Here is an 11894-nt window from a genome sequence, read left to right on the forward strand (position 1 = left end):
ACAGAGCCCCGCACTCTCGATTACGCACGCGCAGTTATTCGATAACGGGAGCCCTTTAGTGACATGTTGCACGTCGGGTAAAAAAGGCGTTTTGCGAAAACAGACGGTGCATCGTGGTTTTTTTTTACGACGCATGTACGTAACATTCTTAAGGCCACTGATCATCCTACCCTAATTGTCCCCCGGCTGGTACCTATTCCATGTAGAGCCAGCATATCGACATAACACTTGGCGTAAGGCAGGACGGAGTACCAGTCCATCACAGAACGCACTCACTTAAACACTGACGGTCAAGGAGACCACCACCACAAATGCGTGGAGAACGAACAAATTCTAGGCAGACAACGACCGGGCATGAGATTTGAAAACAGAATGCTGACTGTCTAAACCGCCAACATGCCACTCTGCCAGAACACATCTGCAGCTGATTTTGCGCTTGACCCCCAGGGGGCGCACTATCACTGCTGCTCGGGAAAATCCATCCATCCAATTTCCAACCCGCTGAATCCGAACACAGGGTCACGGGGGTCTGCTGGTGCCAATCCCAGCCAACACAGGGAGCAAGGCAGGAACCAATCCCGGGCAGGGCGCCAACCCACTGCAGGACACACACCAAGCACACACTAGGGCCAATTTAAGAATCGCCAAACCCACCTAATCTGCATATCTTTTGACGGTGGGAGGAAACCAGAGCACCCAGAGCAAACCCACGCAGACACAGGGAGAACATGCAAACTCCACACAGGGATGACCCGGGACGCGAACCCGGGTCTCCTTACTGCGAGGCAGCAGCACTACCACTGTGCCACTGTGCCGCCCTGCTCGGGAAAATGATTTTCTAATGTGTGACTCAACACCCACAGCCGAGTCCGGCACACCCTCAGCAGGTGTAACTCACATCAGTTACTTTGACAGCTAATAAAGCACATTCGGCATTTCTAATAGGAAACAGCGCCCCCTAGAATTTGACTTTCTTGTCTGGAAATGGCGGTTGTTCACTTGACTCCGATTTCGGGTTGCTCAGCTTACATCAGTGGTGGCACAACAGAACTGTGTCACTCACTCACTCCCACTGTGACAGTAATTGGTCCGGGACTAATAGGTGGTCCCTGTCTCGAGCAGGCTGGGGCACCAGGCTGGGGCAAGTCATTCTAAGCAAATGCAGGCCAAGGCCTTTTATGTAATGGAGGGTTCTGAAATCTGCCCTAAAGTTAACAGGGAGGCAGTGCAGAGGCCCCAACACAGGAGTGACCCTTCTGGACATTGTGGCCCTGGTCGTGATCCTAGATAGGAGAATGATTTGGACAGTTGCTCAGTAAAATGGCAGGAATTAAATCAGGTATTAACTGGTCAGTGGGTCTGGCAGCTTGTGTTCAGTGTAGACTGGTGTCACACGCTCAACTTGGTCACACTAACGTTTGGGTACCCAAGCTGGCCAGGTCTCATTCTTCAGACACCCAGTGGCACTAGAGAGGTCCTTCTTGTCCACTTCAGCTCATGGCTAGTCCCAGAGAGTCAGAGCCGTCCTCCAGAGGACCCCCCTCCCTCCATCACTGAGGGGGCCGGCCCAGCTATGAGAAGCAGCAGACAAAGTCATGGGATTCAAGGCGAGGCACCAGCCGACCATATGATCAGAGGCCGACGCCTGCTGAGAGAGCAGCATGCAGCGCCAGGACTACTGGACAGGTTCTCCGAAGTCGAGGGGCCTCTGCTGCCCTTGTGGCCTGTGGGCACCACCCATCGAGGAGGAATCTGCTGTGGCACCAGAGCAGGTAGGCTGAACCAGCTGACCATGGGCCTGGTAAGTAGTGTCCATTAAGAGGGGAGGGGAAGGTGGACTCAGTGTGTCATTGAGAAAAGAGGGTGGAGGGACTGAGGGGTGGGGAGAATGACCAGATCACCTGGACATCACTACAGGCCTATGACAGAGATTAGGCCAGGAAGACCTTAGGCGCAACTTCAAGAGTGACCCATTTTACCACTCCAGCATAAAGCAGTACAGAGCAGTGTCCAGCAAAGAGTCAAGGGTGGGTACAGCAGTGCCATGCACATTCCCAACCAGTGTCCACCAAAGAGTCTGGCAGCCAGCACTTGGAGCTTCTGGATGTGAACTCAGGTCACTGCGGTCAATGGGCCGTGTCCATCTGTCTAAGCCAGTCAAACTAAAGGAGAACTCGGACCTGGCTATATAGTGTCTTTCATATCTATCTGTTTTTATATTATATAGTGCCTCTCTTATCTATCTATCTATCTATCTGTTTTTATATTATATAGTGCCTCTCTTATCTATCTATCTATCTATCTATCTATCTATCTATCTATCTATCTATCTATCTATCTATCTATCTATCTATCTATCTATCGTATAGTGTCTTTCATCTATCTATCTATCTATCTATCTATCTATCTATCTATCTATCATATAGTGCCTTTCCTCTATCTATCTATCTATCTATCTATCTATCTATCTATCTATCTATCTATCATATAGTGCCTTTCCTCTATCTATCTATCTATCTATCTATCTATCTATCTATCTATCTATCTATCTATCTATCTATCTATCTATCTATCTATCTATTATATAGTGCCTTCCACATCTATCTGTCTTTGTTTCTTTCACTCAGGCTGCTCCCTTAGTCACACATCCCCACTCAAGTTGCTCAATGTTAATTCTGGTCACTGTATTCAGAGTCCTGTCATCATAGCCAGTTGAGCTCAAGGTGGACCCAGCCCCAAAATGACCAGTCAGGTGTCTGTCTGTGACGGTTTCTTGCCTTTTCAGCTGGCCATCTCTATTTGTGCCTCGTCCTGATACTGAACCACATACTGAGCAGCCACACTTTGACGTGATCAGGGATGTCAAACAGGGACAGACCCTCAGCATGTCCTCAAGAATGTTTGGCCAGTTGTTAAGGAGAACTATATTGATGTCTACCAGTGTCCAGCACATTGTGTCCAGTGATGTCCATTTGAGTTGTCCTGCAAGGCACCCACACAAGTATTAAATGAAGTGTCTGATAAACATGGTGTCCATCTCCTCACCCCTCTGAACCATCACATCCCATACTCTTATGGTCTCACCAGACACACCAGTCCCAGTGCTAGTCTCCTGTCGGTGTCTCCTTCTGTCACCCATCATGTCACATGTTATTACTTTCCAGCTGACTCCCCTCGCTGAGTCCACATTCTCTTTGGTGCCCATTCAGCCGAGCCGCTACCACACCCTGCAGGTCAGGAGGCCGAAGGTGGAAAGGCCACGGAGGAACAGTGAGCCGCTGGGAGGAAGAAGCTTTGACACTGGACAACAGTGGGTGAGGACACTGTGCCATGGGCCACAAAACATGCAGTCAGAGAGGACAGAGACCCTCAGACCTCAAAAAGGTTTCTCATGCCTGTAAGCCATTGGGGCCAACTGATCTTGAGTGCCCTGACCTCAAAGTGAACTTCCCTCCTGCCTTTAAATCTGGAGGTCAAGTGTCCCTTTGCCAGCTGTCCTGATCCTATTGTGGATGGCGTTCCTGCCCTCTTCTTCTCCCAGTACCTCACCTGATGGTTTTGTTCTCTTGTGCCTCTAGAGAAGCGGCCTTCAGTTTGGAGTGGTGACGTCCTACCTGAACCTGGAGAAGCTGGGAGACGGCGCCTACTCGACAGTCTTCAAAGGCATAAGCCGGTCAGTGGGAGGCACTTCTGTCATGGCACTATATAGCAGATGGAAAGAAATGGAAGGAAGTATAAGCTTTTAATAAATAGATATAGAGATAGATATGAAAGGCACTATATATTAGATAGATCGATAGATGTGAAAGGCACTATATAATAGATAAATAGATAGATGTGAAAGGCACTATATAATAGATAGATAGATAGATAGATAGATAGATAGATAGATAGATAGATAGATAGATAGATAGATAGATAGATAGATAGATAGATGTGAAAGGCACTATATAACAGAAATGGCTGACAGTGTCACATCTTTCCTCTCCTTTCAGGATCAATGGACAGCTTGTGGCATTAAAGGTCATCAGGTTGAAGACCGAGGAGGGTATCCCCTTCACCGCCATTCGAGAGGGTAATGTGCCACTTTAAGTTACTCAGCAGGTGTTTCACCAGAGCAGGTCACCACTGAGGTGGTATGAATTGAGAAGGAGCCAAGTGGTGTCTTAAATGGGAGAGAAGCCAGGTGTCCACAAGGACAACTACAGGCCAGCTGTGGCCACTGTTCCCCTCCTCATTCTTCTCTGACCACAGTGTCTTTCGGTTGAGGTTGAGCCTGACTGCAGTTGGGTGCGCAGTACCCCTTCTGACTGGCCACAAGCTGGCTGAGTGGCAGGCAAAGCTTTCAGGCTGGGCGTGAAGGGGTGAGGGGTTTCCCTATTGAATCCGTGATGACATCATTCTTAGGCTGAGGGGGTCAATTGTCATTAGGACCAGATGGCCAGGTGTCCACGTGACAGCTGCCCACTGACCTCCTGCATTTTCTCTCTTCTCCATGTTCAAAGCCTCCTTGCTGAAGGGTCTCAAGCATGCCAACATCATTCTTCTACACGACATTGTCCACAACAGCGAGACCCTGACCTTCGTCTTTGAGTATGTGGTGAGTGGCACCTTAGGGCATCTCTTGTTTTGGCTGCCAGTAATGCCTGTAATGCCCCCTCCTAAACCTTTACTATTGTGTCTCTAGCAGACTGACCTGGCACAGTACATCACTCAGCACCCGGGAGGCTTGCGCCCAAACAACGTGAAGGTGAGGCACTCAGGTTAGTGGCACAGTGATAGCCATCTGACCTGGTATACAATATGCTGCCAAAAATATGCCATGTCTTGTCAAAAGGCACTTAATTAAAAGGGAGAATAAAAGATCCTTGAAGCCCAGGACCAATGCCAACAGCGGACAGGCCAAGAGGGCATAGCCCAGAAAGCACAATGGCCTGAGGGTCTGCCGGTCTCAATTCTAATTCAGTGTTGATGGAGACGCATCCAGGGGGCTCACCTGTGACAGCTAGCAAGGAGAAATGGAGACGTGCACTCCACGAGTGGCAGTCCTGTGACTTCTAATCCAACATCGACAGGCACCAGAATGCACTGCCATGTGCCAGTCTGCCCCATTTACTGACCACCCTCTTCCTCCCACCCACAGCTTTTCATGTTCCAGCTCTTCAGAGGACTGGAGTACATCCATCAGCAGAGGATTCTGCACCGGGACATCAAACCCCAGAACCTTCTTCTCACTTACCTGGGTGAACTAAAGCTGGCAGACTTCAGTGAGTAGCCTGGCATTTAAGTGAAAAAATTGGCACCAGTGTCTTATTGCACTCGGCTGTGACCAGCATGTCAGAAGGGTTACCTGCCCGTCAGTTTATATGCCGGTCACCAACACCAGTGAGTGAGTGAGTGAGTGAGTGAGTGAGGCCAGTCATCAGTCATAATACAAAAGTCACCTAGCAGGCACCTGCACACTGACCAGCACAGTGCTGTGGTCACAGTTGTTTCAGATGGGTCTCCCTTTGCCAGTCTCATGTTAGTCACCTTATTGCAGTTTTCACTCCTTTATGGACTAATTTAGCAAAGTGACCACTAGGACATCTGATAACCCACCAGTGCCCAGGCAAGTCATTGCTCTGCAGTCATCAGAAATACAGCCGGGCCAAGCACTGACCACAGGTATGTCAGATGACTCACCTTTACGCTGTTGACCAGCGTACATTACCAGTATTATAGGCTGCTTACCTGTACCCAGGTACATGTCAAAAATTATTACTGGTCACCACTGGTGTGGACCAGGGTGGCAGAACATCAGATAGCTCACCTGTGCTCAGGTAACACGCATGTCACTAACACACCTATCCATTTACCAGGGTCAAGCACTGACCACAAGTATGTCAGATGACTCACCTGTACACTGTTGACCAGCGTACATTACCAGTATTATAGGCTGCTTACCTGTGCCTAGGTACATGCCAAGCATTACTAAAAGTCACCACCAGCGGTGTGGACCAGTGTGGATCAGTGTGGCAGGGCATCAGATGACTCACCTGTACACTCCTCTGTTGACCAGGGTAGAGCTCTGATCACCAGGGTTACAGATGGGCTACCTGTGCTTTATAAATATCGTCACCAGTGTACCACTCCATGGACCAATATGGCAGGATGTCAGATGGCTCACCTGTGCTCAGGTAACATGTGAGTCACAAACACGCCTGTCCATTTACCAGGGTCAAGCACTGACCCCAGGTATGTCAGATGACTCACCTGTACACTCCTCTGTTGACCAGTGTACATTACCAGTATTGTAGACTGCTTACCTGTGCCCCGGTACATGTCAATAATTACTAGTGGTCACCACTGGTGTGGACCAGGATGGCAGGACATCAGATGGCTCACCTGTGCTCAGGTAACATGCACGTCACTACTGCAGCCATCACAAGTACACCTGTCCACTGACCACAAGTATGTCACCTGTAGATGTCTAACACACCATCACCACCAGTACAGCACTCTGATCACCAGTATTACAGATGACTCACCTGTACAAAGGTTACATGGTATAAAATGACATTAAAAGATTTGGGGCCCCAGAAGGGAAAAGTCCCCTTTAAATAATGCAGACAATCCCTGTGCCAGTGGTGGCTGTCCCACAGAATGTATGATGTTGCCCCCATTTGGGTTGATCTACTAATGTGCTAGTGAGACGAGGGTCCCTTTCAGCAGGTGAATTGAGCAGTGGAGTCCAGCTTGGGCCAATGGGTTTCTTCCAGTTTGGTGATTTCTGGACTGGACCGATGGACATGTCATTCTTCCTGTCTCACCCACTGTCTTTTGCTATGTTTTCTTCAGAACTGCCCACCTAAATTCAGTGGAATGGGCACAGTGAAGATGATCACGGGTACAGCACCCGTCCATCTGGCCTGGCTTGGATCACCAGATCATGATGTTCCCTCATATCAGATCTTTGCATGTGGTGGACAGGAGGATGATGTTTGGCATAGCTCACTTTGCAGGTGCCCAGACTGCCACTCTTTTCACGTGGCACAGTTCACAGAACAGCGGACAGTAGCAACCAATGCTGAAACATGTGTCATTGTCATCCCAGGTTTGGCACGCGCCCAGTCTGTTCCTAGTCATAACTACTCCTCTGAGGTGGTGACGCTCTGGTACCGGCCGCCCGAAGTCCTGCTCGGGTCCACAGACTACTCTGCTGCACTAGACGTCTGGTAAGAAGATCTCTGAGACCCACTCTGCAGGGTGCCAATGTCATTGCTCCAAAGAAGCATGGTATTGGACAGCCTGGATACCACTGAGTCACTGTCCCCAACCCAATATAGAGTCCTAATGTGGAATCTGGAGTGGTCTTTGGCTTTTAGAGCCACCCAGATGGTGCCAGATTTTGAACCTGGGCAGGGTGGCAGTGTTCCTGGTCTCCTGGCTAATAGTGCCTTATTGTTGATGCCCAGTCTCAATACCCCTGCCTCGTTCTGAGACATGTCCCACTGTGCTCTCCAGGGGTGCAGGCTGTGTGTTCGTCGAAATGCTCGAGGGAGTCCCAGCATTCCCAGGAACCACAGACGCCTGTGAGCTGCTGCAGATGATCTGGAGGGTAAGTGAAACTGTAAAGACGGCGCCCCCTCCAGGATGGTGAGTGTTTCACCTGTTAATTGAAGTGTAACTTATAGTGGATTGGGTGCTACTCATATATGGTAAGTCAATGGCTACGGTGACCTGGACTCACCTGGGACACCTGGTTGAGGGCAGCCTGTCATGGTGGCCAGTGTTCACCTGAGCTCACCTGGATGGGAGGGCTGGCCATACTTAAAGGGTACGTGGGTGATATTGATATGACCAATATGTCCTTCATCGCTGCAGGTTTTGGGTGTTCCAACAGAAGACACCTGGCCAGGAGTGAGCCAGCTGCCCAACTACCGAGCAGGTCAGTGGCCAGGAGATTTGTCTTTACACGTCATGGCTTCCTTATAGTAGATGGCCATGTCACTCATTCGCAGTTCATGATGGACCAAGCACTTCCGTGTGTGTTTGTGGGCAGGGGGCTCACCAGGGACAGTGAGGTGGACAGCATGGGAAGCCAGTCACCAGAACACGAGGGTGACATCACCAGTCCCTGCCACCAGATGGCACACTGCATTAGCATAGACTGCCAGTGCTGTGCTCCTCTGCTCCTCAGGACTCTTCTCCAGGTTGGCCAGCAGAGGTCACTAGGGGGCTGCATGCCTAAAGATGGCCAGAGACGCCAGCAATGAGAAGCCACTCGTGCTTTACAGGTCAGCGTTCAATCAGAGACAGGAATAGCTGTGTGCTCTCACTCCTGAAGCACTCCCATGCACACACAGCACTATTGAATAGTCCAGGGACTTCCCACTTGGGGACAGGGCAGTCACACCACTGATGTCATGTGAAAGTGACCCGTTTAAACTACAGGGCGACCAGCCAAGCTTTGTTAGATGTGTACTCTTCTCACCTTTAACACAGGGAGAGTGACCTCTGATAGCCCCCACAGTGTTAGCTCTCTCTCACTCTGTCACGCCTGACACACACACACACACACGCTGGTGTCTCACTCCTGCCCTTGACAATCCAACGTCAACTCACAAACTGTTCACTCCTACACACAGGGCTGGTTCACTCTGATTCCCACAATCACTTCACTCCTTCCAGACAGAGAGCCCCAGAGTGCTGTTGGCACACTCGCACTCATGCCCTTCTAGCTCACCCCTTAGAAGTTACACTTACCATCTCACCCATCTTAGGGGCAAACCCCCACTCCCTCCCTGGTGCCTTTTTTGCTCCTTTCAACCGGACTCGACTGTACGTGGGTGCAGAGGGTAGCCAGGGGGTTAAGTGGGTAGGGGGCTCCATTTTAGGCCTGCAGTCAGTGGAGTGTCTGTGACGGGGGGCCATTTGTGTTCACTCTGACCGGGTGTTTCTCTGCAGGATGGCATTCACTCCACTCGCCTCCAGAGCTGCGGGACACCTGGCCAAGGTAAGCGTACTAGTGCACTCCTGGCTCACCGGCCACATCTCTCTCTCTCTCTCTCTCTTTTACTCTTTCACTCTCTCGCTCTTTTTCTCTCTTATTCTCTCAATCTTTCATTCTCTATCCCTTTCTCTTTTTCTCCCTCTTTCTCTTTCCCTTGCTCTCTCACTCTCTCTCACACACTTACTCTCTCACTTTTTCACTCTCTCCTCCCCCCTCCTTTTCACACTTTTAACTTTCTCTCTTCTTTTTCTTTACCCCCCACCCCATCTATCTCACTCTTTCCCTCTCACACACTTTCACTCTTTCACTCCCACCTTCCCCTCTCTCTCTCTCTCTTTCTCACACTTACTCCTTCTCACTCTCTCCTCCCTCTCTCGCTCCCCTCTTTTCATTCTTTTGACTTTCTCTCCCTCATTCTCTCTCTTTTTCTCTCACTCTTTCATTCTCTCACTCTTTTTCCAGACTCGGGAGGCTGTCCAGAGTGGCTGAAGATCTGGCCGGCCAGCTGCTCCGGTGCGCCCCTAAGGACCGGCTGTCAGCAGCCGAGACCCTCAGACATGGGTATTTCAGCCTGTTGCCCCCGGTGCTGTTGCAGCTGCCAAAAGGTAAGTCGTAAACAGCAGGGGGCACTCCAGTGCCAGTCAGGATGACCCCCAAGGCTGGCGTAGTAGTAATGATGATGATGATGATGTCTGCTTCAGACTGTAATGGACACGGGGGGAGCCCAGAGGTAGGAGGGCATCAGAAGGCACCTATCACTTCTTCTCCTCCACCTCTGACATGAGTGACTCCAGGACTGGACGTGGCCTTGTCACACTCAGACTGTAAGTTGTCCACCTCTGTGTCACTGACTGCCCCCCCCGCACTAGAGGCTAGCTATGTCCTGTCACCTGAGTTGGGCCGAGCAAGTCATCTATGACTGTAATGTCAGCTGGAGCCCCCTGTCACATGGACTGACCACCACGCTGAGTGTGGCCCCTGTGGACTCGGCTGGACTGGAGGTCATTTCCTTCTGACTTTCACTTCCATTTTTGCTATGGACTGAGCCCTGGACTTTAGGTGGGTTGATTTTTTGACCTGAGGTGGCCATTCCCTGGACTAGACTGGACGTGACTTTGCAGACTGGTGAGGTGGTCTCTGGACTCTGATTGAGAGGCCCACGTCCACACGGATGATCAGACTCCGTCACGCCGAGGTCCGCCATAGACTCTTTCAGGCCCCTTCCCCTGCCCACAGAGCAGCGATTACCCACTGACCTGCAAGTGACCGCATGGCTTGTCCCGCCCAGGCACATCTCAGCAAGGAGCCTAATGAGCCGAGACCCTCGCCTGGCGCAGACCGATGACTTAGAAACGAGCAGCCCGACTGACGGCCACACCGGCCTGACTTCAAAGAACTCTCGAAATAAAAAACGAAGGGAGCCTCTGTGTGCCAGCGCCCACCAGGCAATTAAAGGTGCCAATGAGCCCCTGAGCTCATTAGGCGCGGCGGCGGCTGTCGGCACGAGAAGGCTGATGAGGACAGCGTTAATGAGCGGGCGTCCTGCTGAGGCACCCAGTGACCTCCAGTAGTGCAGAGCAGCTCAGTGGCAAACACCTGGCACAGGCCCCACTGGTGTAACATCCTCTCTCTTTTCAGAGGTGTCCATCTTCACTGTCCCCGGAGTGCGGCTGGAGGAAGAGGAGGAGGATGTTCTCAGGCTGAAGAAGAAGAAGAGGAGCAGAAAGCAGCAGTGACTCTGCCACTTTCAAGTGGTCAACACTCCAAACAGAAGACAACAGAAGAGCCACTGACCTCGGTGTGCAGCACCTTCAGAATCCATTAAAGGTGGCATCGTCCACTTTGACATCCAATGTCCAGTCGCATATTGATTGACAGGCTGAGGCCATCAACTCCGGCCAGAGGCTTATCTCTCACGCTTACTGTAGGGACAGGTGACTGACCCCTGCTCCGCGCGGCCTTCGGGGGTCCTCATCTAATCCTCTGCACGCCCAGCAGCTGTACAAATAGGATTAGTGGGCCTGGGGGCTTACAGGGCCCCTCGCTGGGCTCTTCATCTCTCAGCCCTCCATTGTTCTTTTGTGCAAAGACATCTTAATTGGGTTACTGAGCTAATGTGTGGACAGTGGCTAGGGGGTCACTTCAGGAATGACCACTAGACCATCCACTGAGCCGCACCTCAGGCCTGCAGGAGGACATCTGGCCTACCTGGTCTTCTCTGAGGTACTTGGGGTCAGCAGCTTGCTGTGGTCAGTCATAATGAGTTCAGGCCTGTGGTCTGATGTGGTCAGTACTGTGGACCTTGGGCCAGCAGCAGCAAATGGTCAACACTGAGGTACTTGGGCCTGCCATGGTCAGTAATAAAGTGCTCAGGCCTGTGGCTCTAACATGGCCATTACTGTGGACATTGGGCCTACAGGCTGAGTGGTCAGCACCTGGGAGTTCAGGCCTGCAGCTTGCAGTGGCCAGCATGGAATGGCTTGGTCTGGTAGTCTTCTATGGCCAGTAAGAAAGAGCTCGGGCCTGCAGTTCAAAATGGTCAGCACTGAGGAGATCGTCTGGGTGATCTACAAATGGTCAGCCTTGAGAAGCAAAGTCACAAGCTAAAGAGCTCTGGTCTGCAATCTGTGTGGTCAGCAATACAGGGGTCAGGCCTGTGGTTTAACTTGGTCAGTATTATGGACCTTGGGCCTGAAACCTGAGTGGTCCACACCTAGGAGCTGAACTGGTCAGCACTGAGGGACTCAGTCCAGTAGCCTCTGCCGTGGTCTGTAATAAAGAGCTCAGGTCTGCAGTCCAAATGGCCTCCAGCCTGTGGCCTGATGTGGTCAGCACTGCGGACCTGCCATCTCACTCATCAGCACCAAGGAGTTCAGGCCTGCAGTTTGCAGTGGTCAGC

General features: G+C 51.1%; 1 protein-coding gene across 3 annotated transcripts; it reads left to right on the plus strand.

The window, feature by feature from the left end:
- Nucleotides 1-1611: 1611 nt before the first annotated feature.
- cdk15 (cyclin-dependent kinase 15) lies at nucleotides 1612-10841 on the plus strand. 3 transcript variants are annotated; one of them, XM_028806143.2, is made up of 13 exons: nucleotides 1612-1772; nucleotides 3165-3314; nucleotides 3579-3673; nucleotides 3996-4075; nucleotides 4506-4600; nucleotides 4688-4750; nucleotides 5144-5267; nucleotides 7097-7217; nucleotides 7507-7600; nucleotides 7867-7930; nucleotides 8950-8998; nucleotides 9458-9600; nucleotides 10634-10841. In XM_028806143.2, the coding sequence occupies exons 1-13, from the start codon at nucleotides 1662-1664 to the stop codon at nucleotides 10729-10731; spliced, it is 1287 nt and encodes a 428-aa protein (XP_028661976.1). In that variant the 5' UTR covers nucleotides 1612-1661; the 3' UTR covers nucleotides 10732-10841. The 3 variants fall into 3 exon arrangements, with proteins under 3 accessions (XP_028661976.1, XP_051787131.1, XP_051787132.1); XM_051931171.1 differs by having other exon boundaries at nucleotides 4691-4750; XM_051931172.1 differs by lacking the exon at nucleotides 3165-3314.
- Nucleotides 10842-11894: the final 1053 nt, after the last annotated feature.

Source organism: Erpetoichthys calabaricus, chromosome 8 (assembly GCF_900747795.2).
Source record: "Erpetoichthys calabaricus chromosome 8, fErpCal1.3, whole genome shotgun sequence".
NCBI lineage: Eukaryota > Metazoa > Chordata > Cladistia > Polypteriformes > Polypteridae > Erpetoichthys > Erpetoichthys calabaricus.

Bases quoted from the DNA above. Each gene is read 5' to 3' on its own strand.
- cdk15 (XM_028806143.2), top strand. From the start codon at position 1,662: ATGCAGCGCCAGGACTACTGGACAGGTTCTCCGAAGTCGAGGGGCCTC. The intron at 4,751-5,143 runs GTGAGGCACTCA...TCCCACCCACAG, and splicing joins TGCGCCCAAACAACGTGAAG to CTTTTCATGTTCCAGCTCTT. The intron at 7,218-7,506 runs GTAAGAAGATCT...TGTGCTCTCCAG, and splicing joins TCTGCTGCACTAGACGTCTG to GGGTGCAGGCTGTGTGTTCG.